General features: G+C 49.3%; 2 protein-coding genes across 5 annotated transcripts in view; one reads left to right on the plus strand and one right to left on the minus strand.

The window, feature by feature from the left end:
• The window catches only part of TAF8 (TATA-box binding protein associated factor 8), a 13216-nt gene extending 11357 nt beyond the window's left edge, over positions 1-1859 (minus strand). The window contains exon 1 of one of the 3 annotated variants that reach the window (XM_006130429.5): positions 1771-1859. In XM_006130429.5, the coding sequence (XP_006130491.2) occupies positions 1771-1839 (69 nt within the window). In that variant the 5' untranslated portion in view covers positions 1840-1859. The other 2 variants (XM_075910083.2, XM_075910082.2) reach the window with 2 other exon arrangements.
• Positions 1860-3401: 1542 nt separating this feature from the next.
• Positions 3402-27258, plus strand: part of CCND3 (cyclin D3) — an 81409-nt gene continuing 57552 nt past the window's right edge. The window contains exon 1 of one of the 2 annotated variants that reach the window (XM_075910084.2): positions 3402-3674. The gene's annotated coding sequence lies outside the window, so the exon portion shown is untranslated. The remainder of the gene's footprint in view (positions 3675-27258) is intronic. The other variant, XM_006130428.5, reaches the window with a different exon arrangement.

The raw sequence follows: 27258 nt of genomic DNA on the forward strand, positions 1-27258 counted from the left end.
AGTCTAGACACAGCCATAGAGTACAAAAGGATGCTATGAAAGAGTCTACTACTAGTTTGTAGAACCTCAGCTCTGCCAACATCACATAAGCCCTGACTTAAATACCCCTCCTATGCCAATGTGGCAAAAGAACAGATTGGAAAAAAGTATTAGGAAAACACACTGATTCTGCTGTAGTATCACACAAGTCACCAAATGGGATGGAAGTGGAATAAGACTCTCAGTTCTGGAACAATTCAGAGGGCTTCAGGGGCAGAACTGTGAGCAAGTTACAAGTGGAACATTAACAAGGCAGTGTGGTGTAATGGTTACAGCAAGAGACAAGGTGATAGGCCTCCGCCTCTGCCTTGATTTATCAAATAGTTATTGTTTGTTTTCTCTCTCCTTCACTATTTTCTTGTCTTCTCAGATTGCAGGTTCCTTGAGCTAGAGACAAAGTGTTGTACATTAGGAAAGTACTTAGCACATTCTGGCTGCTACTGAAAGCCAAATAAATAATAGAAATGAATTAGAAGTAATGAGCAACAGCACATCCTAGCTGATCCAGCAGCAGCTGTGGGTTTGCAATGCCTCTGAAAAGCAGCCCATTCACCTCTGCATACCTCAGTTACCCTGCTTGGTAAAACAGTGATAATACAATACTGCCATAACACTTCCTGTCTCTCTAGCACCTAATCTCAGGGAGGATCTCAAAGATGAAGGAGCCTCCCTTTTGCATGGGAGCATGTGCTTACCCTGCTCGTGCACACGGGCAAAGAGAGGCACAGGGAGGGGCACAGATGAGGCCTTAACTAGGGATGTGAACAACTAGTCAACTAATCGACTATCCGATAAGCAAATGCTTATCGGATAGTTGACATGCTAGTCAACTAGTCACTTCCCCTCCCTTTGCGGCACTTATCAGAAAGAGGCAGCTGGGGGGGGGGGGAGGAACAGTGCTTCAAAGTGGCAGCACCAGGGCTCCACGCAGCACTGCCTATTTGAAACACTGTGTGCAGCCCAGCGTCAGCTGGGGTCTAGACTGCTGCTTTGAAACAGTTGGATGTTAGGAAAAACGTCCTACCTGTCAGGGTGGTTAAGCACTAAAATAAATTGTCGAGGGATGTTGTGGAATCTCCATCCCTGGAGATATTTAAGAGCAGGTTGGACAGACGCCTATCAGGGATGGTCCAGATGGGGCTTGGTCCTGCCGTGAGGGCAGGGGACTGGACTTGATCTCTCGCGGTCCCTTCCCGTTCTAGTGTGCTGTGACTCTAGGACCGTATTCCGCCTGTACCCGGAGCACGGCGCCTGGAGCTAACCCAGGCGAGCTGGTGCCCAGGCCCCACGTGCCCCCTCCTCTGTTCCACCCCATGCCTAGTGTGGGCACCCCACCCCAGTGCCAGGCTCTGCCAGAGCAACGGGGCCCCGCCCCTGGGCTAAGCCCTGCCAGGGCACGAGATGCTCTGGGGCTCAGGGCCCCTCATACACTGTCCCTTTAAGATGCTCCCACCTGCGTGCTCCCTCAAACTCCTTCCGATTGGCAGGAATCGCCGTCAATCAGAAGCACTAAAGGCACTTCGGCCAATCCAAAGCCCACCCCAAACCCCGCCTACTCCAGCAGACCAGCCAATCAGCGCCCCGCGCTCTTCGGCCCAGTAGGCCCCGAAGCCGCTCAGCCGGGCCGCAGCCGCCTCAGCTCGTGTCGGAGAAGCCGCTTCCCCGGCCCCCTTGACCCCTGCGCTGGCCGCTCCGCAGGGAACTTATCCCCCGCGGGGTGTCCGCCGTTACCGTGCCCGAGCTGCTCGAGCCGCTGGACGCCGTGTCCGCCATCTTGAATCCATGGGCGACGACGCGCATGCGTGGCCGCGCGGGGCATTATGGGACTTGTAGTCCTGAAGAGAGGCTGGGGCAGCCTGCTCCAGGGAGAGCCCATTGGCATGGGGGTTGTGATGGGGAAGCTGGGGCTGAGCATGGACTTGCAGGAGGAGGCCTAGGGGGAGCTGCCTGCCTGAGTCTGGTTAGAGCCTGAAACAGTTCCAAGAAGAGTGAATTGCAAGGCCCAGTGACTTACAGCCAGGGTATCACTGTTAACTATTCCAGGGCTCATGGAGGGACCAGCATCAAAGTTCAGATCTGCTGCCCCGTCTCATTTGGCTGTCAACTCCCGAGTCTTAGGGGGTGGAATTTGCAAGAGCATCTTTAATTTATTTTTCCTGCCCAAGCCTGGCCGGCCTCCAGAAGACAGGGCTTTGTGTGAGACTGGCCCAGCGCATGACTGAAAAATTCTTCTCTCCATTGCTTCTCCCAAGAAGCAGTTTGTCAGACTGCTGTGTCCCCAAGATCTACCCCCAAATGTGTTAAAGAGCCACTCAGTCTGTATGCTAGCCAATGGCACAAGGGCTGCCAGACAATGTTCCCTCTAATCTTTCCCATTCACGTGTGGATTTTTTCTGTCCAAGTGCAGAACAAATTTTCTGTGTGCACCGAAGCCCATAGAAACTATGGGCACTCTGCTAATCAGCTGGGCAGCATTTGAATCTCTCCGGAGTGGCCGCACAAACACACAGCTTACAGGGAGCACTGCTGCTAGAAAGTGGTACGGTGCAAGAGATGAGGTGCCTGCCTACACAAAGAAACTATCTATTCTCCCTAACTGCAGTCCAATTGAAAGGACGCTCATGAAAAAAGAGCTCTATGCTTTTGTGAGATAAGGGGTCAATAGTTGAGTTGTCCTTCAGAGAAGGAACCTGGTATGTTAGGTTGTAAAGAACTGACATTGCTGTTAGCCCTGTTAATGCCAATCCAGGACTTATTTCACCCTAGCTAATCATTTCATTTCTTTACCACTTTGGCGACCACAATACAATGTCTGACGTTTACTCAGAACCCTTCATCTTAAAGGATCCAAATGCAATTGCAAACTTAGATACAGGGATCTCCTCACCCATCACTGAAATTCAACCGCTGCAGGGCTGGGACCTGTCTGGACACTGTATCCAGTTGAAATTGCAGGGGGGAATTATGGTACTGTAGATAAGAGCATTATTACTTGAATTTAGAATTTCCCCATGCCACCCTGTCATTATGAAAAGTGCTATGGGGTATGATGGCTATTTAGAGTCAAGACCTAAGTCTCTGCCAAAAATACAGTGCTTCTGAGTTTGTATCCAACAAATGGAAAATTTGAATGTACAAAAATGTCTCTTGTCAAGCTCATATGAAAACCTAAATCACTTGGGTTGCGTGAAATATTCTTCAGGTTGTTTCTCAGTACGCAGTGCTTCTTGAGCAAGCTTCAATTTCCCTTTTAGGGTGTTCAGCTCTTGTGATCAAATCTTTGGTGAAGTCGGTTGTGTGCTTCAGAAACTATAGAACAGGAAGCCCCCCTCCTACAGCTCCCACCTCTTGTTTCCTGTGTAACTACATATGCGTGGGGAGAGAAAGCATCTTAGGAACCAATAACCATATTGCAAAAAAAGAAATGTAAACAACAGCTGCCACGCTGGAAATTAAAGGTCCTGATCTCGGTCAATTCAGATTGCAATGCAGCTTCCACGTAGCGCTGTTTTTTTCAGCAGCGATGGTAGCGAAAACAGCAACCCATGGAAAAAGAAGGGGGTGGAGGAGAGGAGAGACTGGATTGTTGAAAGGAAACGTGCCCCGTGAAGCTAATTTATTCATCATCAACAAAGGTAGGAGGCAATTTAGTTGTATTTTCATGGTAAATTGTAGATTGAAAAGGTGAAAGAGAAAGAGAGAGAGATCATGTCATAAGCAACAAAGGAAGAGGAAAAATTAGTTCCCAAGAGGTTGGTTGAACATAAGAATCTTGAAGACACTTCAGAGTAGGTGCTTTAGAGGGAGTGATTGTTTATTGGAAGTAGATCTTAGTGCCGGGTTCATTGTGTGTGTGTATATATATATAGCCACTTGTTGTGCAGTACCCTACAAACCTGTGACACAGTAACTTCTGTAGCCCCAGGCCAGTGTGTGTTTTTTTGCCAGACCTGCTGGAATGGAGGTGTAGAAGATTTTTTGCCTATTGGTGAGCTAAGAGATGTCTGTGTCTTCTTGCAAAAGACATGGTGTGATTTTCACCGATGTCGAGTTCCTGCATCTTGTAACTGGAGTTGCAGTGGCTCAGTACTTCTGAGAAGCAGGACTTGTGGGAAGAACAAGTGCTAGTGAAATCCACGGGTTAACCCTTGGCATGGATCTGATCCAGTTTAGGTGAAAAGGGGAAGGAGCGCTTCAGGTAATCAGGCTTGAAAACCTCAACTCACTGCTATTGCCTGAAGCTAAATTACGGGGCCAGACTTAGACAGCAATATTTATAAAAATAATAGCTGACTCTCAAACCAAGATGCAATATGTATGCATACCTAGTATCTACCACTAGCACTGCGCACCTGAATTCATATATGCACCTTGGCTTATGTGATTCTTAACATGGCATGTCTGAATCCATAATTGTAGCTTGACATACCCGATAGCAATTCATAACATGGAACAGCTGGTACCAGCTGCAAAGTGGCATACCTGAATCCATAGCAAGAAAGTGACACAACTCTGTGGTGCCCTGATGTTAATTCACTGCGTGTCATGTATCTGCCAAGCTTGGGATACCATGATGTGAAACCCAGGGTAGGAATGGATGTGAAATGTGAATATGGTGATGGCTGAGAGAACATATCAGCATCAAGCACCACACCAGAGCAGTGAACAGTGGTGCATTTATGCTGTGTAACTACATCAACAGTCTCTAAGTCGAGGCAAGAGAGCCTATGAAAAAGAGTTCAACTTCTCCTTACCCTTAGAGCATGAGGACCAAAAACTCAGGCATTCAACTGGAGCACTTGTGAGGGATAAGCAGGTGGTAGCACAGTACGTAGTGAGGGAGTATTATCTAGTAGTTAGAGCCTAGGACATATTTCCACCTCTGTCACTCATTCACTTGGGGTGCATCTACTCTTAGCTCAAAATAAGCTACGCAATTTGAGCTACACAAATTGCATAGTTTATTTCGAGTGTATTTCGAGATAGCACCAAATTATGAAATAAACTATCTACACAGCACCAAATTTCAAAGTAATCCTTGTGGAATGAGGTTTACAGGGATGTTGGAATAGCATGCCCATTATTTTGAAAGATATTTTGAAATAATGGGCATGCTGTCAAGACGTGGAATAGCTATTTCGGGATACCGGAAGTATCCCGAAATAGTGCCACAGTGTGCACGTACCCCTGGTGACTTTAGGCACGGGACTGTTGTGTATGAGCTTCACAGAATCATAGAATTATAGGGCTGGAAGAGACCTCAAGGGGTCATCAAGTCCAGCTGCCTGCCCAAAGCAGGACCAACCCCAACTAAATCATCCCAGCCAGGGCTTTGTCAAGCCGGGACTTAAAAACCTCCAGGGATGGAGATTCTACCCCCTCCCTAGGGAACCCATCCCAGTGCTTCCCCACCCGCCTAGAGAAATAGTTTTTCCTAATAGCCAACCTAGACTTCCCCCACGGCAACTTGAGACCATTGCTCCTTGTTCTGCCATCTGTCACCACTGAGAACAGCCTCTCTCCATCCTCTCTGGAACCTCCCTTCAGGAAGTTGAAGGCTGCTATCAAATCCCCCCTCATTCTTCTCTTCTGCAGACTAAATAAGCCCAAATCCCTCAGCCTCTTGTCACCCAGTCCTCCAATTTGTCTAGGGCACTCCCCATTTGTGCAACTGGAAGTATGACAATATCATCTCCCCACCTGTGTTAATAACACCTGTGTGGTACAAGGTGTGATACCAACACAAAGTGTTATTATTCTTGTTGTTGTTATTGCTATTTGTATTATTATCTCAGGCCCTGGAATGTTCTCCAATTGATCTCCTCAGGACTGGAAATGAGCCTTCCTGTTGTTTGAAATATCGAGTATTTCAGAGGGCTCTGATAAATGGGAACTTTAGGGCTTCAGCAGACCCTGTGACACATTAATTGGCAGACTGAGCTGTGAGTCTTGTACAACAAGCAGAGAGAAGGGTTAAGGCTCTGTTTAGGTGGCGCATCACTAAAATCAGTTGTAAATGTCTTTGCCCACCCTTAGTAAGGACCCCTTTTATCTCTTTGACAAGCACAGGGGAAATCACTTCATACCTGTTTGGTTTGGGGTCCCCAACAAACTCTGTGTCACAAAACAAAAACAATCTCCTTTCAAAAAAAGCGGAGAAGAGAGTCTCCACTATAACATTTTTAAAATTCCATACCTATAACCCAGAGTGGCACTTGATAATCATGTCCATTGTCTCTTCCATCAAAGAATCGCCACACACTTTTCAAATATCAGTAAACAAAAAGATTTACTTGGCATTGCTCAGGTCCTTCAGGACAGGGAGTTGGAGGTGTGTGGGTACATGGGAGTTAGGATTGGGGGGTATGGAGGAGCTCAAAGCGGGGGATGGAGGGCAGAAGGTGGAGGTAGCTGATAGCTGCTCTCTGGAATTGGCCCAGGGGTGCAGCCTAGCCACCAACTGCCCCCTAAGGTTGGTGGGGGCCATGCTGCCTGGCTGCCTGCTGCTCCCCAGGGCCAGCCTGGGGCGGTGGGGGCCAGGCTGCTAACCACCAGCTGCTCCATGGCTCTCCAAGGCTGTCGGGCAATGGGGGAGTACGTGCTTGCTTCCCCTCTATAGTAATTCCGCAGTAAAACTGTCTCCCGTGCTTGCTGCTCCCTCTTTCTGTTTGATGAGAAACAGTCGCATTCCCCACACATCCCATTGTCCTGGCCCTGCTTTACGTTATACGAGGAAGCTGCATAACACATTTGGTGGCCCTAGCTCTTACCATTTAGGAGGAGTTCTTGAACAGACAGACTCACAGACGGATGGACAGACAGACAGACCAGCAAACTCTCTCAAATATATAGTAGATTAAGCCAACTGTCAACAGTATTTCTTCTTGAAACCAGGAATAGACTGAGGATTTCAGATCCCCAAGGCTTAACCAATAGACCCATTCTCCTTTGAATCTGGAATAGAATCCAGAAGTCCTGGCCTATTCCCTGCTCAGACCACTAGTCAATACCACCTTCCCTACAATAACTGCAAGAGACAGAGATTGGCATTGATCAAGTCCACACTAAGGGTACATCTACACTGCAAGCTTATTTCAGAAAAAGTTATGCCAGAAGATATCTTCCGGAATAGCTTATTTTGAAATAGAGCATCCACACTACAGGGAAGCCTCAAAATTAGTCTGAGACAGGCTCCCCTAATGTGGACGTGCTATCTTGATTTAGAGCCCCAGGAGGCACTGGAGAGGAATGTCCTGGTGAGGAGCTATTTTGACATAGCAGCAGTGGAGCATCCACACACGCCCTCTCCCGAAAAAACTCATGGAATGAAGTTTACCAACATCAGGAAAAGCCCTCTGTTATTTCGATTTTCTTTCAAAATAATGCAATTGCTATGTGGATGCTAGTATTGTTCTTCTGGAATAATGGCTGTTATTCTGGGAAAACGGTGAAGTGTAGACGCACCCTTATAAGACTCAAAATAAGAGACCATCTATATCAGAGGGAGCATTAGAGAGAGCTGTATTTGGGAAATCAAGGGCATCTGGGGATTTTCTTATCTGGCTCCATAAGCTACAGCCTTGGCCTAGCCAGGTAGTGCCAGCTTTGCTCTGGAGATCATCCAGTGCCTTGTAAACTGGGGGCTCACATGGTATTTTTTCAGGTCAACAGTATTATTAAGGCTCCCTGCCCTGTATCTGCAGAACCCAGAGCAGAGCTGCCTGCTCCCAGTTTGTTTGCCTTCCCTTGGCATTCCTGGTCTTTTACAGCCAGTGGCTTTTTTGGTCTGTGTTGACCATCACTAGTTAAATTGCAGTTTGGGAGCAGCCTTCCTGCTCCGGTCAGGCTGCCAATATGGCTCATCCTTTGGCTGCCTTGGCTTGCCTCCGCTTGCCTCCATCTGCCCCTTTTTCACTTTGCATCCTGCAGTACCTTATTGCATCACAGTGGGGAGCTGTTAGGCAAATAACGGGCCCCTTCCTGGTGGTCTGCTCTAAAGGGTTTGCTGCTGTTACTTATTGTTCATTCTCTGTCCATAGGTAGGTTATTCCTTGTCTTTCCTTTCCAAATTGACTTCCAGGTCCAACTCAGGGAACAAACCCCTCTCTGAAGCATGTAGCTCTTTACATTACAGCGGCTTTCTTTGGCACTAGTTCAGAACCAGGGGAAAACTCCATGGAAAAAAGTTGTGATGGGAGAGGCAGTGTGACCTAGGGGGTAGAACACTGGACTGGGACTCAGGAGTGCTAGATTCAATTCTGGCTGTGTCACTAGCCTGCTGGGTGAACCTGGGCAAGTCACTTTCATGTCCTGTGATTCAGTTTCCCCATCTGTTGAATGGTGACAATGACCTCCTTTTTAAGATGCTTTGAGACCTGCTGCTGGAAAGCACTAGATAAACACTGGGTATTATTATTATGCAGCAGGATTGCATGGCAGGTAGATGGGGCAGTTTGCCCCACTCCTCATTTGAGAAGATCCCTTGACAGAGTGGTGTTGCAACCTGGCAACAGATTCACAGTGACACTCAGGTTTGGCCCAGCCCCTCCTTCGTCATGATGCCTTCAAATGCAGGCCACAGGGAGCTGGGCCCAGCCCCATGAGCAAAGACTAGTGCAGCAGTGTGGGTATGTGGTGGACTCACTCACCAGCATACACCTCTCACCTCCAGAGCCCCTTCCAGTGGTGATATTTTTAGAATGGTGTGTGGGAGTATGTGGTGTGTGGGTATGTTTGTAACCTCTGTGCAGTCCTGTTATTCAGCATTGCAAGCAGTGCACGGGTAAGGAGCCCTGCAAAGCTTTTCCCATGCAGTGTTTCATGGCCTCACTGCCCTGGTCTTGCCCTTTCAAGAACAAGGTACCGAATAACTCTGATGAAATTCAGCACAATGAGCTGAAAGTCCCAGTGTTATTTGGTACAGTCACCCGTCCCTACCCATGGTACAGTAAAAAGCAAAATCAATCCTGCTTTATGTTATAAACCCTGCCCATCTCTAACTGATGAGGGCTACAGGCAAAGTATTCCATCAGGGTATGTCTACACTACCCTCCTAGTTCGAACTAGGAGGGTAATGTAGGCATACCGCACTTGCAAATGAAGCCCGGGATTTGAATTTCCCGGGCTTCATTTGCATAAGCGGGGAGCCGCCATTTTTAAAACCCCGCTGGTTCGAACCCCGTGCAGCGCGGCTACACGGGGCTCGAACTAGGTAGTTCGGACTAGGATTCCTATTCCGAACTACCGGTACACCTCGTGTCCGAACTACCTAGTTCGAGCCCCGTGTAGCCGCGCTGCACGGGGTTCGAACCAGCGGGGTTTTAAAAATGGCGGCTCCCCGCTTATGCAAATGAAGCCCGGGAAATTCAAATCCCGGGCTTCATTTGCAAGTGCGGTATGCCTACATTACCCTCCTAGTTCGAACTAGGAGGGTAGTGTAGACATACCCTCAATTCTCAAGTTCCATGCACCTTCCTCTGCAACAGCTGCTGCTGGCCACTCTCAGATATGGGACTAGAACAATGGTGGGCAATCTGCAGCCCGTAAGCCTCTTGGTTCTGTGTGTGGCCCATGGGACATTTTGTTTACTGTTGTCCACGCACAGGATTACCAGATTCTACTGACTTCTGACTGCATAGTTTTTTATTTGCCAGAGTTACTAAAGTGACGCACACGTAAAGCCAGGGCCTGCGAAGTGCATTGCATGCTGACGGCACACAACATTGGCCCATCCCAGGAGATCGTCTTGGTTACAACAATCTCGCAGCCCACTGAGGGGAAGGAGGCCACTCATGTGGCCCAGTCACTAGCCTGGATTGCCTGTCTCTGGACTAGAGAGCCTCCCGTCTGATATGGAATGTTCCGATGTTCCATATCAGTTGCGATGTTCCCAATTAAAGCGAGGCCTGTGCGTAGCTTGGAATTCATATTTCTAGACACAGGTGAAATTGTAAACTACGTTTTCAATTGAAACCTTTGGCTGCCATGTCCTTTTGCCCATTCTTACGAAAATGGCAATCTGAGAAGCAGGATTGGCACCTTTCACATTGTTTCCAGTGATTTTTTTTTCTGAAAGACTGACACCTTTTCATCCCGACGTGTTTTCCATTTTAGCAAGACACGTTTATGAAAAAAGGAAACACTCTCTAATTTGTGGCAAACTGCCCCTCAACGTCCAATGTTTTAAGTTGTGTCCCAAATACTCTGCATGATTAAGTCAGGCAGAGATAAGAGAGGGAGTCAAGATTCCTGGATTCTGTTCATTGAACTGTTGTTTGATGGCAGTCAAACTCATATATGCCCCCCTCTGCTTCAGCTGCATGGTTATATTGATGCTCACTGATCTCAGCAGAGGGGCTATAAAGCTTAAATTCATGAATGTGAAGGATGACAAGTAGCAGCGGGGTGTCTGTGTTAGTATCCGCAAAAACAACAAAGAGTTGTATGTTCCCGGGCGCCTCCATTTTTAAATCCCCCTTAGTTCGAACTCCGTGCCCGTGGCTACACGCGGCATGGAGTAGGTAGTTCGAATTAAAGATCCTAATTCGAATTAAAGATCCTAATTCGAACTACCGTTACTCCTCGTTCCACAACTAAGGACTACCCCCATCCACACGGGGCCCCACTTCTCCCCGCCCTTTCTCTGCCCCGGCTCTTCCCCAAAGTGAGACATCCTGGGGGGACTAGTGGGGCTGGCACTCACAGAAGGCACTCACCAGTAGCAGCATGGGAAGTAGAGCTCATGGGAAGCTAAGCCCCCCACCAGCTGCTGGCCAGCCCCTCCTGCCCGTGGCATTGGGGGGCATGTGGTCCTTCATATCCCCCCGCCCCCCGCTTCTGCTTCACACTATGATGAAGAAGGTCACATAGGAACATGGGTGGATAACCTTGATGTTTTCAAAGCAAGTCTGTATGGTGTTCTGGAAGCTATGCTTTAGTCAGGCACAAGTTGTTGAGCTAACTAGGTGCAAATTCCAAATTCCACACAGGAGGTCAGGTTAGATTATCTGTGATTCCTTTTGGCTTTGAAGGCTAAGGCAAGATAGGCAGACTTTGGAAAGAACCACCTGAGGGCAGAGGGAGAAGAGACAGAATAATTGATTGACATCTGAGACATTTTTTCTCAAAAAAAATCTTGCAGATGCTTTGCTCTGCTTCTAGCACCAGCCACTGATAATAGTTCATTTCCTTCCTTTGGTTTTGGCTTTTGACTGTATTTGTCCAGTAAGATCTCTGACAAATCCAGCTCTTTTATTTCCCATATGGGAGTTTCTTCATCTCTGCCCCACCTTCCTTACCTGGCTAATCGGCACACTTACACGTTCATCAACTTTGATTACTTTTGCCACTAGAGGGCACATCATTACCAGAATATCGTCAGCTCTCCTCCTGGAGTTTTTGAAAGTCCTTGCTCTTCAGACTTGAAAAAACTAGTAAACCTAGGGAAAAAAAATTTCTTCAGCCTTTTGCTGCTGACAACTTTTTACAATCATAGGAAGTGCCAGATTGGATCAGATTGGGGTCCATCTAGTTATGTATCCAGCCAATGGTCAACACCAGCAGTTCAGACAGAAGCTGTTGTGAGTGGGCAAATATGGAATAAACCCACAGAAAAAGTTTCTTTCTAACCCAATCAACCAGGTTTTAGCTTATGCCCCAGGCGGGAGATGTAGTAATAAACGAGGGGACTCACAGGTCATGTTGTCATCATTATTATTACTATATCAACCCTATCTAATTAACTATGTTCAAAAGCTTCAGAGGGGGAGCTGAGTTAGTCTGTAACTGGAAAAACTTAAAAAACAATGAATAGTCTTGCAGCACCTTAAAGACTAACAAAACATGTAGATGGTATCACGAGCTTTCGTGGGCACAACCCACTTCTTCAGATGAATGGAGTTATTAAAGGTCCAGTTTCTAAATAAATTGGGGATAGGGAGGTGCTCTAATTATTCATATAAAATCTATTTATTTAAACCGATTGAGCCTTTATTGTCACTGATATATTGGCTGTAGTTTTAGTATCTAGCTGAATACCAGATCCCAGTGTGATGGGGCAGCAGAAAGGGCTAACATGATACTTGGCTGTTTCAACAGGGGGAATATCAAGCAAAAGCAGAGAGGTGACAGTAACTCTCTAGGAAGCACAGGTGAGATTGTCTCCAATTCTGGTGTCCACACTTGAAAAACTGCGTGGAATAGCTGCAGGGGATCCAGAGAGGAGTTAAAAGAATGGTTTGTGGTCTGGAAACCACACCTTAAAATGAGTGGTTTTAGGAGTTCAGTCTGTTTAGATTGAAAGATTACAATGTAATTAAATCACAGTCTATCAATACATACCTTTGAGCTAGCAGACAAAGGTGCCACAAGATCTAGTGGCCAGCAATTTAGGTCAGGGAAGTTCAAGCTGGACATGATATCCTTTAACAAGGAGCATAATTACCCACCGGCCCAGCTTCCTGTGGGAAGTGATACATTCTCCAACACTTGGAGTCTTTAAATCAATACTGAATGTCTTTCAAAAAGGTAATGCAAGTTATTGGGCTGGAATGCCTGTATGAGGTTTACTGGCTTGTAGAATGCAAGAGGCTGGACTAGATGCTCACGGTGAGTGATTGTTCTTCCACTTTCACAGGCGAAGGATCGAGAAGAGAAGAGATTCCCCCAAGGTCACAGAAGGGACACGGTGTCAGGGCTCCTCAGATGTTCCTAGCTCTCACACCGTTTTCCTAGGATGACCATACAGCAGCAGCTTGCCAGATTGGACCCCCTTGGTGCATCTGTGTAGTTAAAAGGGGTGCTAGGGATATTTAAATTTGCTGGGCCTTTTAGGTGACTTCCACATTAAAAGCTGGTCTCTAAGCAGCATGTGGCTCTGCTTCTGAGTCACAATGCTCTGTCTAATCAACCAGGCATGTAGATCCATACCTACAAGTTGGCCGGACTCTCCGCGGCTGAGAAGTATTGCAGATCTCTGGTCAGCTGGCCCTGCCTAATCGGTGACTCAGTGGGCTTTGTGCTATTCTATTCTTTCATTTGTCATTTTCCTGATGCTTTAGGGTTTGGAGGTTGCGATGAGATCAGCTGTACCGGGAAAGGAAGCTTTCAGTGGGTCTGATTTTTGGTGGTCACATACAAGATTTTCTTTCTTGGAAAGGCAAAGGAGTTGATACGTGCTAGAACGGCCAGCATGCTCTGATCAGTCTGCATAATACCCTGTGGAGGGAGTTAAGGGGGTGGGGGAAGATCTGTCCATCATGGATGCTTAGCGCCAGCTGGAGGGCATGTGGTCTCTACTCTGTGTCCTCCTCCTTTTGGTGGGAGAGAGCCTTATCGTTTCCGCCTCATCGAACAGATCTCCTCGTCGTCAGCATCACAGGGGCTCGGGAAAGCCTCCTCCCGCTCACTTCACTCAGCTGTCTCATGGCTACAGAGCATTCCAGAGACACTGGCCTGGAACAACCCCTCCCGCTGCTCCTGGGGATGCTGTGGATTGAAATAGCCCAGCGGGAGTGGTAGTGGATTTGGCACAGATGCTGGAGGCGAGAACTGGCAGTGAAACAGTCACTATGTCTGTGGTCTAGCCTTTCTTTTAGCACAGCCAGGCTTGGCGGAAAGCCCCATCGCATGGGATACTTAAAACAAGCCTGGAAAAAGATCTGACGACTGTGCACATGTGGTGCCCTACGCAGCACTGACTAACAGGCTAGATGGTCTAATAACGGTCATTTCTGTCTGGGGTTCTATCATCTTTTATCTGTTCTTCTCCTCTTGCAAGAATTTGGACACCATTCCAGTTCATCTGTCAACATGTTCCAGCCAGAGGGGTTTAGCTTCCAGTCATCTCTAGTTCTCCTGATGGACAGAGGAAACACCATCAGATAACGGGGCCAAGCACAAGCTTCTTCACGCAGTAACTCTAGAAGGAGGTCTCAGCTGCATGGTTCCACGTGCTACAATTCGGTCTTGAAAAGCATCATGGATTTCTGAGTGCCCCCTGGGTACCCTTGTTTCCATCAGATTCAGTGAGTACTGCGGATTCTCTGTATTCGTGTCCTCCAGCTTTTGCAGGGAGCCCGAGAGCAGGGATATTAACTTTTCTGTTGGTCCAATACAATACCACGTTCAGCTTAGCAGCCAAGAACAGGCAAGGAGGAGAACTTCTGTTTTTTTAAAGGTAGGAGCAGTTGCTGTACTGCCATGGCTATATAAGGAATTGTCTCCAGCTTCTTTGGTCTGCAGCATGCTGACAGTGCAGTTCTGGAGACAGCGCGACACATCACAGCCTCATAGTAGATCTAAGCAGTTGCTCCCAATGGCATGGAATATTTTCCAGGCACCCATTCAGGAGCATGTCAATGGAAACCAAACCCTGCCACATTAACTGTCAGTAAGCCTGACCTATGTAGGCCAGGAAATAAACTTCTGCCTCTTGTGTGTCACATCCTTATTATAAGGTGCACAGATCCATATCAATGTTCCTTCTATTTTTTCCATCTATGTGCAGAATAAATTTTGTTATGTGCACCCAGGCATGGGAAGATGTGCACCATCAAGAGAAACACCTGCTGCCAGCTGTGGCCGCTTTGCTGAATCTCTCCTGGATGGTCACCCAAGCACTCAGATTGCTCAGATAAAATTCTCTATTGAGGCTACCGTTCTGATGCTTTAGGGCAGGGCTACTCAACTTTAGAAGTCCTGGGGGCCACAACGATGCTCATAGCACATGCCGAGGGCCGCAACTTAAGTGCGGTTGCATATACATGCAATTATATATGCAAATATATGTAAATAGCTTTTTCACACTGACGGGCATGAATACAAAGATTAAGGCAAGACTACACAACATACAGGCCCCATTTAAGTCTGTTCTGCTGATATTAATAAAATGCAATATTTACCTGATTTCTGCCCACATGACAGCACTTTTAATGACCAATGACAGTCCAGGAATTTAACTACTAAAACGCATAGCAACAGAAGACCATTCTATTGACTCGCCGTTGTGGAGCATGTTTCCAGTGGAGCCCATGTTCAAAGGATCCCACCTGCGGGCTGCATGTTGAGCCCCGCGTAAACCCAAACCTCACCATGGGCCGCAAACAAACGGGCTGGGGTGGAACTACACATCCCACACTTAAGCAAAGATCCATACCCCCGTCTTCCTGCCATCTGTCACAGACTCTGATTTCCTTCCAGGCTGCTGTTAATAGAAGAGGAAGCTGAGCTCAAGGCGATGTTCAGTTAACAACTTCTGGCCCAAACTCTGGGGGGCAGGGTGAGCAGGAGATGTTTGGGCTTAGAAAATTCAGACTCAAAATCCGCTTCATTTGAGAACCTTGCTGCTGCAGTACAGGGTTCTACATCCCACTTGCCACCTGAGTTGTGGGAATGAGCCCTCAGACAAAATCTCCTCTCACGTATCATGACTAGAGAGGGGCCTGAACTTCAGACCAAGATAAACCCAACCACAGTCTGAGGTTCCTCAGATCCACAGGTTTGATGAGACTTCCTGTGTGGATCGGGGAGAGGGGCGGCCATAGTTTGGCTTTGGATCCAGCCCTCCTCCAATTTCGGATCTAAGTCTTTGGTCCAGGCCCATCCCTGGTTGCAGTTACCAACGGGACGTCCTGTTGCTGTGACACCAAGGAGGTGAACAGCATTAATCCCGTGTCTTCTGAACCCGATGTAAGGTTGTCTGGGATTGTCAGATTTGCAAATAGCCTCCGCTACCCCCTGGGCCTCACTTCAGCTGTGCCACCCAGACCTTCAACAGCCTCTGTAGTGCCTTCAGACTGCAAGTGTAAGTAATGCAAAGTAAGGCAGGCATCATCTATCTCATAAACCTGATGCTGGAGCAAAAGGGAGGACAGGACTATGTCTGTCTCCTTTCACGTCTGCACCTCCCCCCTGTGGCTGACAGCTTGCCAGAGGAAGCCCATCTCTGCTGCTCAGCCAGAGATGCACCCAAGCCACGGTGCCGCATTGCATGTGTCTTTGATCGCTTTGCAAAGAGCAAGGTGTTGCCGGCCCCATGCACTGAGAGCCTTGCTCCCAAGGCCCAGCGCCAGCAGCTCGCTCACTCAGAAGGGGCCGCTTATCTCAGCATTTTACCACATTTGGCTTTCTTGCCGGTGCCTTTGACAAGCAGCCTCTTGTCTTCCGGAAACCACATGGCGGGTGGTGCCCTGCCGGGCGGGGCAGGAGGAGGGAATCCTACTCTTCCAGGTTGCCTGCCTTCAGGAATTTAGCCAGGTTTGGGATCCCGGTGACATGACCTAGGGAAGAGCGTTAATGCTCTCTGCCTGAGCAGCGTTGCCTGCCCTTCCCACACAGGGATAATCAGGATAGCAGAGCTGGGTCAGTATAAATACTTTCCCCAGCATACTATGGCGGTGTACTGGGAGTGGGCCGGAGGGGCTAGTATTTGCAGCAGTTTTCCTTGACCAGAGGTGGAACCTGCTAGTTCAGGCCTGCACAACTCAGAATGCGACGAGGGCCATATTACTCCAAAGAAAACAGCTGTGGGCCGCAAGTAGGGATGCTCTCCCAAAAAATACCAAACACGCGGCTACAAATTTTTGTTAAGTGCAAAAAAAAAACAACACTGCGTGTCTCCACTTGGCTGGCATTTGTCTCTCCTTCACCCTGCCCTTTGGCGTCTTCCCCTTTCTCCTGACCTGCTCCCCTCCCCTCAGCACAAGCCCCTTCCCCTCCCCTATGTGGCTTCTGATTTTTTGAATCTGGCGGTCGCTGGCCGTGACGTCATGACGTCATGCCAGCGTCCTGCCATCTGCTGGCATCCCGGCTTCTGGTTCACGCCCCGCCTCCTTGCGCCGGAACTGCACACAGGCAGCCCGGTGGCAAGAATCACCGCACTTCCCCGTCCCCGGCAGCACTCTGCTCCTCCCCCCGGCCGGCGGATCGGATGGGGCCGCACCGCCCGTAGTTGTCACAGGCTGCACAGTGAGCCCCTGCGGGCTGCATGCGGCCCTCAGGCTATATGTTGTGCAGGCCTGTGCTAGTTGATAAAACTCCCCAATGAAATGCTTGAACATTGGGTGGACTTAAGAGGCCTTTCTGAGCTCTTCCGTAAGCCTAAGGCTCTAGGACATTTTTTGTTTATTTCCATGGGGCTCTGAGCAGCCAAAGGACACCAGTAAACTGGGCTGAAAGTATGTTGATTCCCAGTGTGATCATGGCTTGCTGGACCTGTCCCAGGTGAAATCCAGAGGCTTTATGAGTTTTTGGAGACAATTCCAGTGGTGATGGGTGAACCCCTAAAGCATCAGAACAGTAACCCCAATACAGTATCTTATCTGAGCAATCTGAACCTCCTGTGTCAGCTGGGGAAGTTTGGTCTAGCACTGTGGTTTCCAACCAGTTCTGAAGCAGTAGCCAGTATAGTAGCTACTAATATAGTGAACTAGCCACACTCAACTGGCCAACTAGCCACATTACTCAAGCCAACTAGCCACATTCACCTAGCCAAATAGCCACATGTGGCTATCCTGTTGGACATTGGGCTGGAACAGAGAGCTGGGTTTGCTTCCTGGCTCTGCCTCTTGTGTAACTTTAGGCAAGTTGCTTCACCTCTGAGTGCCTATGTCAGGGCTACTCAACACGCTGTCAGTGAGCCACATGCGACTCGCAGCCCGTTTGTTTGCGGCCCATGGTGCAGTTTGGGTTTACATAGGGCTCAACATGTGGCCCTCGGGTGGGAGCCAAAACAAAAAAGTAGTCAATATAATGGTCTTCTGTTGATATGTGTTGATATCTGTTGATATTCCTGGACTGTCATTCCTCCTGGACTGCCCTATGGGTGGAAATGGGGTAAATATTGCCTTTTATTAATAGCAGCAGAACTGACTTAAATGGGGCCTGTGTGTTGCCTTAATCTTTGTATTTATGCCCGTCAGTGTAAAAGACGCTGTTTGCATATATTTGCATATACATTTGCCTGTATATGCAACCACATTTTAGTTGCAACCACACTTAAGTTGCAGCCCTTGGCATGTGCTGTATCATTGTGGCCCCTGGGGTTTTCAAAGCTGAGTAGCCCTGGCCTATGTTTTCCCCATCCCTAAAATGGGGATAATAACCCTGACTTTCTGTTGTACGATCTGTGGGCGAGAAGAGCTGGTATTACTGAATCTGCATGTCAGACCTGGGAGTGTCATCAGCGAGAGCTGTCTTTCCCCAGCTAGATCCTGGAAATGCTGAGACATCAGCAGCATATGAAATGTAATAACAAAAGTGAACTTATCAAAACTTCCCAAGAGGTTCACTTGGAGTTTGGTGCTAAGGCTTCAGCTGATTCTTATTTAATCAGATCCGGCTCCCCTTCCTCCAACTTTCAGGTGAAATTTGAATGTTCACCATGGGCAGAAGAAAGATTCAACAAAGGACAAAGTCTGGGGTTTAGTCGCTGTAATCAGTAAAGGGTCCCCATGGAAAAGACGCCTGAGCCGCAAACCCTAATATGGAGGAGGGGAGGGGAGGGGAGGGGAGGGTTATTTAAAATTCCCATGGTCAGCAGTACTGGTTCTTCATGGCCTGATTTGGAAAGAAACTGAGTTCCTACCTCTCTTGTTGACTTCAGTAGGCACCCTGGTGGCTCAGGCCCTCTGAAAATAAATGTGCTACTTCTTGCAAAGAACTCTGTGTTACAGTGAGTGTCCAAAGACCCTTCCCCGTCAAGGCATGTTTGATATTCCCCCAGCAGGCTATGTAGATTTCATCCTAGAGGTGAGCAAAGAATAAAACAACACCAACTCATGAGCAAAATGCTTGGGACCCTGTGAATAAACCTGGTGCTGACTTGGAATTCACAGGATTTCCATCGTATGGCACAAGAGGGTTGCTCTGTGAGGCTTAATTTTTTGCCCAGTGGGAAGCAAGAAGTTTCCAATGCTGCTAGTGACTTTTGGCACTGGTTCACCCCTAAGGGAGTAGGTTGCTACCAGGGAAGCAGCAGCCCAGAGATAATGCTGGCAAGATGTGAGCAGCCAGCAGCCTGGCGGGGGCTATATGAGTGGCATTTTCATGGGCATTTGTCACACATCATATTCGCAGGCTGGAAAGATAGTTCTCGTCTCATCCCTCACTTGGCTCACTTTGCTTCCCGGAGAGAGTGAGATGACAGTGCAGTCTCTGTAATCTGTCAGTCAGTCTTCCCCCTCTGTGCTCCCTTTGTCCAGGGGCAATAAGGGGATTGACACCTGGGGCACCATTTCAGATTTTTGGGGGGGACGACGATCTGTGCATGCTGTGATGGGGGGAGAGAGAAAGCATGGGGGGATTGGATTGAGGACAGAGGCTTCAGCAGTGCCAAGTACCAATTGGGGAGGGGAGAAACAAATGCCATCTACCCTCTCCCCCACATGCATCATTTCTATCTAGGGGCTACCAAGTCATTGGAAAACTGTAACTTTTTTGGCAGACAGCTTGGTAGTTAGCTGACAGGAGCACTGTTTCTAATTCCTACACAAAGGAGAGAAATATTAGACCCACTCTGCTCTAACACTAACATATTCTGACGTCTTGTGACAAGTCACTCAAGGGACACTGGTTAGCCTTAAAATTGTAATGTCTGTTCTACATTGTCCTGCATTTTGCTTCAGCTACCCCAGACTAACACGGCTACATTTCTATCACTGTTCTTACTTTGTTACTAACTCTGTGGGGAGAGACCCCTGTCAGGACTCCTGAGCTCTATCTCGGCTCTGGAAGAGGAGTGGGGTCTAGTGGGTTACAGCAAGGGGGCAGATACATTTCAACTCTATATAAGAACATCACAATGGCCACACTGAGTCAGACCAAAGGTTCTTCTAGCCCAGTGTCCTGTCTTCCAACAGCAACCAATGCCGGGTGCTTCAGAAGGAATAAACAGAAGAGGCAATCATCACAATACATCCCGTTGTGGGACACCATCCTTGCCTATTCTGGCTAGTAACCATTGATGGACCTATCCCCCTAGAACTTATTTTGTTCTCATTGGAACCCTGTTATAGTTTGGGCTTTTCCCCATCTCCTGGCAGAGTTCCAAAGTTGATTGTGAAAAAATAATTTATTTTGTTGGTTTTAAATCTGCTGCCTATAAATTTAATTGGGTCTCAGGTTCTTGGGTTATGTTAGTGAAGGAATAAATAACATTTCTCCTTCAAGTGGTGTCCCCGTGGGTGCTCCACTCTGGGTGCTGGTGTGTCCTCGCGTCGGCAGCCAGAGACCTTTCCAGCAGTTTCCACCACGCCGAGCACATGCTGTGGTGCCCCCTTGTGCCGTTGGAATCCGTTAGGCACGCGCATGGCGCGGCTCCTCAGTTACTTCTCTGCTGTCCTCGGCAGCAGATGGAGCCTCTTTTCCTCTCGACCTTTGTCAAAGAAAACCATCAAAAACCCAGTTAATCCCATTAGTTACCTGAGTATCCAAGTTATTTACCCCTACCAACCTCTTCCCAATCAAAAGTAAAAAAAAAAGTTTTTCATTATGGCTTGCCGCTTTTCCCCCACGCCTCATGCTGGGATCTCTCAGCTTTAAAAGGTGCGAGACATGCTGGGATACTATGCCCATTTCCGACGGGCATTCTAAGTGTATAAAGTGCCTGGGGGAGTCGCACCAGACACAAAAGTGCCCCCACTGCTTGAAACTCACAGCCAGAGTGCGCCGGGATCAAGTGAACAGACTGATGGCTGAACTCCCGTTCACGGTGTTTACCAAGAACAGAGTTATACTTTGACCCCACCCTAAGTTCCTCCCCAAAGTACCTTCCCCCTTCCACATCAATGAACCCATACACTACCTTTTTTCCTAAGCCGCATGCCAATCCAGTGCATGCTGCATGGCACACTCTCAATGTCTGCAGGGCACTTGCGTTTTATATTGACTGCACCAGAGCCTGGCGAGCATCCCTTAGACTATTTCTGTCCTATGCAGAATGTCCAAGGGACAAGCAATCTCATCTCAGAGGATCTCAAGATGGATCTCCTCCTGTGTTCGGACATGATGTACACTCTATGATAAAAACTTACCTGAAACCATCACAGCGCATTCCACCAGGGCGATGTCTTCTACTACCGCCGTTCTCAGCAACGTTCCTCTCCAGGACATTTGTAACGCTGCCACCTGGTCATCTGACCATACATTCGCACAGCATTACACCCTCTCCTCTTCAGTCACATCTTCCAGGGCAGTGGGGCAAGCAGTACTATCCACAGTGACTAACACAGGGCTCCAAACCCACCTCCATGGGCCGACAATGGCTGTGTAATCACCCAGAGTGGAGCACCCACTGGGACACCACTCGAAGGAGAAGAAGGAGTTACTCACCGTGTGCAGTAACTGTGGTTCTTCGAGGTGTGTCCCCCCGTGGGTGCTCCACTACCCTCCCTCCTTCCCCTGCTTGGAGCCCCATGTTCTAATGGATAGAGAAGGAATGGAGGAGCCACGCCGCATGCACGCCTAACAGATTTGAACTGCACAAGGGGGCACCATAGCACGTGTGCAGTACGGTGGAAACTGCTGGAAAAGTCTCCAGTCACCGGTGCGAAGACGCACCAGCACCCAGAGTGGAGCACCCACGGGGACACACACCTCAAAGATCCACCGTTACTGCACAAGGTAAGTAACTCCTTCTTCCTTATTCTATTTTTCCACACCATTCATGATTTTCTAGCCATCTAACATATCCCTCCATCCTTTAGTCATTTCTTTTCCAAGCTGAAAAAATCCCAGGCTTGTTAATCTCTCCTCATATGGAAGCTGTTCCTTACCACCTGATCATTTTTGCTGCCCTTTCTGTCCCTTTTCCAAATCCAATAGATCTTTTTTAAGATAGGTTGACCAGATCTGCATCCAGGATCCAAGATGTGGGCATACAATGACTTTAGGTAGAGGCAATATGGTATTTTGACTAATTATCTGTTCCTTTCCTAATGATTTCCAATATTCTGTTAGCTTTTTAGTTTTTAGACTGCCACTGCACACCGAACAGATGTTTTCAGGGAACTATCCACAAGGATTCCAAGGTCTCTTTCGTGAGTGGTAACAGCTATTTTGTACCTATAGTTAGAATTATATTTTCCCATGTACATTACTTTGCACTTATCAGCAACGAATTCCATCTGCCCCTGTGTTGCCCAGTCACCCCATTTTGTGAAATCTCTTTACAGTCATCTTTGGATTAGTCCCTGTTCACCCCTTTGTCAAGAACATGTGTAAGTTTAACACAGTAAACCAAATGCAGATCTTTGCAACACAACACTCATTCTTACTCTTTTCCTATCTGTTAAGTGGAGTACCCAGCAATGTTTTCATGATGATCTAACAATCCTTCAATTACTGGAATGCCCAGCCTTTTGTTAGTCTTAATCACCCTGCCTCCCACTTTTTATAACAAACTCCCTGCCCCAAAGGCAAAGCTGCAGGCAGTGCAGATTCTGTTGAATTGAAGAACTGCCACTGGAGTCAGGGCATGCAGCTTTAAGCAGACATCAAGTATGAAATCCAGGGGGTTCAAACCCAGGAGGAGGGCTACTGCCCCCCCCCGCCTGACATAAATGGCACCCTTGATCCAAACTCCATCTTCATCCACAAGATTGCTCCTTCACAGTGCTCCCTAAAGAGAGCTTCACGCTACCTGCCTCCCATCTCTCACATACCTCTCTTAGGAGGAAAGGAAGCCTGAGGTTCTAGGACATAGCAGAACATAGGCCCAAGACTTGGGCAGTGCTCTCTGTAAGCTGTGTGCTTGTGCAGCCGCTCAGGTGAGATTCAGTTGCCACCCAGCCGCCCACAGCTAGGTTTTTTATTTCAATTGGTGTTGTGCGTGACTCGGTACACGTGAAAAAATTTATTCCGCACGTGGATGGAAAAAATCTGCACGTGGATGGAAAAGATGAGAAGGAACATTGGACCTGAGTCATCGTCCCTTTGCCCCATGACTGTTCAGGGCCTTTACCCAGTCATCTTTGTGAAGTGCCTGATCCAGAGCCCATCAAAGTCATTGGGAGTCCAGAGTCGTTAGGGACGAATGGGAACCCTGACTCCAAGAAGTGCAGGAACACTCAGATCCAGGGTTTAAGTTCATGCCTCCAGCCCGTTTCCACTCGTTAGACAGACAGCAGGAGTTTTGCTCCCCGTGGGACATCAGAAGCAGTCAGCAGCGTGGAAAGCGGGAGAGACACAGATAGGCAGAGATAGGGACCAGTGGGCAGCAGCTGTTCAGGATATGCTGCTGATTCTGCGTAGCCCATCTCCCGCCCTTTTTAGAACTGGATAGTCGGGGAGGGGAGGGGGGAGAGAAAATAGCTACTGATAAAGCCTTGCACAGACAAGCAGCCATGCTCCGAGAGGGCTGCGACCCACAGCCCGTCTCTGAGGATCTGCAGCAGCTGGGAGACAATGATAGGGTTTGCTGCTCGCTCTGTCTGCTCACGCTCCCAGCTCTGGGGATGGGGTCGGATATAATCTCCCTTCCTTCCTCCCGCCCTCCCCTCCTCCCTTGTGTCTCCATCTCTTCCTCTTTGGGTCTAAACTTGTCTCCTTAACCCCTGTTAACTCGCCTGGCAGATTAACTGACACGCCTCCCCTCTGCTCTGTTGGTTCCCCTAACCACCCCGCCCCACCTAGACATCTGGTTTTGGTCTCCCCGGGGGCTGCAGGCAGAGGGACCCAGCTGACCAGGCTGGGTGGCTGCGGCATTCTGGGAAATCCCACAGTGCACGCTCAGTGAATTTAAAAGAGTTCAAATAAGGTGAGGACAAGGAAGACGAGTGAAAGCGGGAGGGGTTGGAGCCAGGGGTGCCCTGAAGGCAGGCTCCCTCAGTGTGTGAGCTGTGGTCTCAGCTGGGGAGTTTGACTTTCTTCTGGGGAGACAGGCTCTGTGCTGAGGCCAGAGCGGGGGAGAGCACCTTGGGGTTAGGGGCCTGACAGGGTCTAAGAGAGAGAGAGAGAGCAGAGGGTAATAAGGACTTTTCTGGAGTCAGATGGGGATGGGGCTCCCTGAGGTTGGAGTGAGGGGGTCTGTGCTAGGGTCAGAAGGGGCAGAGCGATCCCTCAGACTAGACATAAGGGGGCCTCCTTTGGGGTGAATATTGAGGTGTGGGGTCTGTTTACATGCCGGGATCCATCTTTTACCCCAGCCTGCATAGCCTGGCGTCGGGGCCTGTCGACCGGCCCCTAACATGGCGGCTGACGTCTGACTTGCTCGGGGGCTCCCAGGCTCTCTCTGCAGCCTACAGCGTTCCCACGGCCCCCAGCAGAGAGCCTGTGGCTTGAGGGGACCACAAAGGGTGGCAGGTCACACTTCACCTGCAAACAACTGTCACTGCTCACACACTTGCTTTCTTTTCCTTTTCGTAACAAGTGAGCAGGGTCCCCCCATCTGGCTCCGGCGGTTGAACAGGTTCGATGTAATCGGAGTGAGATGCAAGAGGCAGAGCAGAGGGAAAGAGGGCCAGGGGAGCACCGAACACCTGCTCACCTCCAGGCCGCGGGCCAGGTTCGGGGTTGCGCTGCGCATGCGAGCGCTCCAGGAAAACCACAGCCAGCATTGAGGGCACCAGGCGGAAGTTAGCTGACCAGATTCTGCCTGGAGTGGAAAGTCAGACGGTAGGGATCTCTCACAAAGCAGAGGCCCCCTGCACATTACATCACAGGTGGAGGAGAGGCACAATGGCCCATTGCTAAGGGCGTGGGGGCATGATGGGCATACTGAGGCAGGCAGGGCCGGTCTTAGGGCTGGGCAAACGGGGCGCCGTAGTCAGAGAATGAGAGGCAACTGGGCCTGGGTGTTGCTGGGCAAAAGGGGTGGAGGATACTGGGCAGGGGGCAGGACATGCTGGAAGTGCCAGGGTAGGGTGGGGCGCACAGGTGGGAGGAAAACGCAGGGGGTGGGATGAAGGGGGCGCCATGCAGGGATCGGTGGCTGAGAGAGCACAGGATGGAGGTGCAGGGCTGGAAAGCCCATGTGTGCCCGCAGGATTCAGAGGCACCAGAACACGTTCGCCCAGGATACCTTCTTCCCTAAAGACGGCTCTGGATGCGTGGCCGAGCAAGCATTGGCCTTCATGCGCCTTTCCCCACCCTGGGGCCAATGATGCCGGCTGGGAATGGCATACCCGGGTGAATGTGGGGAGCTGGTCTCAGCCTGGATCTGGGTGCACGAGTGTTGTTTTATAGCACGGTGATGCCACCATTATTAAAAGTGTGATAACCCTCTTGCTTCCCCATGGGGAGGTCAGTTCAGAATTGCTCCATATGGGTTTCTTTGCACCTTCTTCTGAAGCCGCTGGCGCCGGCCCTTGGTAAGGATGGGACAAGGGATGGGGTGACTTCTGCTCTTGCAAACCACATGCTCGGTTAGCCCGACGTGTTTGGCCAGGTGGCACCGGAACGAGATGTCCCCCAAGGTGACACCCAGGGCAGCTGCCCTGCTTGCCCGCCCAGCCGGCTCTTTTCTTGTGTTCCAGTGGCTGAGCCATTGTGTTTGTTTGCTGTGTCCTCGCTGTCTTTCTGCACCAGCACCCTACAGGAAAGGTGCCAACCCCAGACCAGAAAGGAAGAGCTGCAGGCCGCCGAGCTGGTCAGAAAAGAGACAGAGGTGCTATCTCTCTGGGAAATATTTTACACATACCGCTGAAAAGCCTATACATTAGTCACAGGGGTGAATTCGTGGATGCTGAATATCATTCAAGCAAGCACAGCAGTCCAGGCTGGGTTATGTTCATTGGTGATAAGGCAGGAGAACAAAACTTAAGCCAGATTCCCAGCCTCACGTGGAATCCTTTCCCTGGTTTTCTGTGCCCTCTATAACAGATTCTAGGGTACATCCCCTGGAACCAGCTGCAGTGTCATCCTAACTCCATAGCAATGATCAGCAAGAACAGCCCAGACCATTTGGAGCTCGAATCCAGCAGCTTACGTCACTCTGGGACTGTCCGTGTTGATGGGCCAGAACCCACTTGTATTTGCTCCCGTTTATAGATTCATAGGCCAGATGGGACCTTTGGGATCATTTTGTTTGACCACCTGGGTCACACTCGCCATAGGACTTCCCCACATTCGTTACCGATGGACTAGAGCAATTGTGGCCAACCCACAGCTCACAAGCCACATGCAGATTTTCCCTCCCCCTTCCCCCGGGTGCAGCTCACGAAGCTCTCCTCCTTCCCCCCCCGTGGCTTGTAAAGCCACTCCCAGCCCCCTGAAAACGGCCCCCTCCTCCCAGCTCCCGGTGTTCACCAAGGCAGGGGAGCCGTCCAGTGCGACCATTAAAGATGGAACATTAAAGATGGTTTCTGCCAGCAGAAGCCTGATGTGGCCCAAAAGCCTCTAAACGCATTTTCTTAAAGGGGCAGTCCCTTTTTTTCCCCCCCTCCAAAACTTTGCCCCTGCTCTTCACGCTGGATCCAGTGATATCTTGGCTTTTTGCCTGGAATGGGTTGGCCACTCCAGGACTAGAGCATGTCTTCTAGAAAAACATGCAATCTGGCTAGAAAACTTGAGAGCGAAGGAGAATCCACCATAGTCCTTGGGACTGGGGCGATGGGAGAGGGTGGGACATGGGAGCCACTGGTTATGTGACAGTTGCCCTTCGCTCGAGGCCCTGCCTCTCCCAGCCCCTTACCAAACCTCTTCCCTAACTCCCTCCTCCAGCTTGGGGGACTACAAGGGGACTGGTGCCAGCAGTAGGGGTCTAGCCTCCTCCACATTCACCAGCATTGGCAGCTCCAGCCCTCGGCCATGTCCTCCGCTTTTTCCAGGTGAGTTTGGGATCAGTCCCGCCCCTCTCCCAAGTGACACACTGGAGGAGCACAGCGAACTGGGGCCACATTGCTCCACTTCCCCTGCCACTGCTGGTGAGTGCAGGGGGGGCTGGATCCCTGATGCAGATGCCAGACCCCTCCACTAGCCCTCCTCGGGTGCCCAGGGACTCTGGTCCAGCCAGCTGCTGGCCAGCCCCGTCCCCCTCCCATCATGGCATTTGGTCACATGTCCTCCCTTGTACCCCTCCCACACTGCCCCTGCCTTAGTAAGTTTTTCTGATGTTTAAATATCCTCTCTCTTACAAATGTATACCTTAGTGAGAGTCTGAATTTGTCTAGCTTCATCTTTAATCTTGGATCTTGTTATACCTTCGTCAGCTAGACTCAAGAACCCTCGGTTATCAGATTCCCACAGTGAAGGGGAATTTGCAGCCTAAGGTTTCAGAAAAGCTCT

The sequence above is a fragment of the Pelodiscus sinensis genome, chromosome 27, assembly GCF_052426305.1.
Source record: "Pelodiscus sinensis isolate ZL-2025 chromosome 27, ASM5242630v1, whole genome shotgun sequence".
NCBI lineage: Eukaryota > Metazoa > Chordata > Testudines > Trionychidae > Pelodiscus > Pelodiscus sinensis.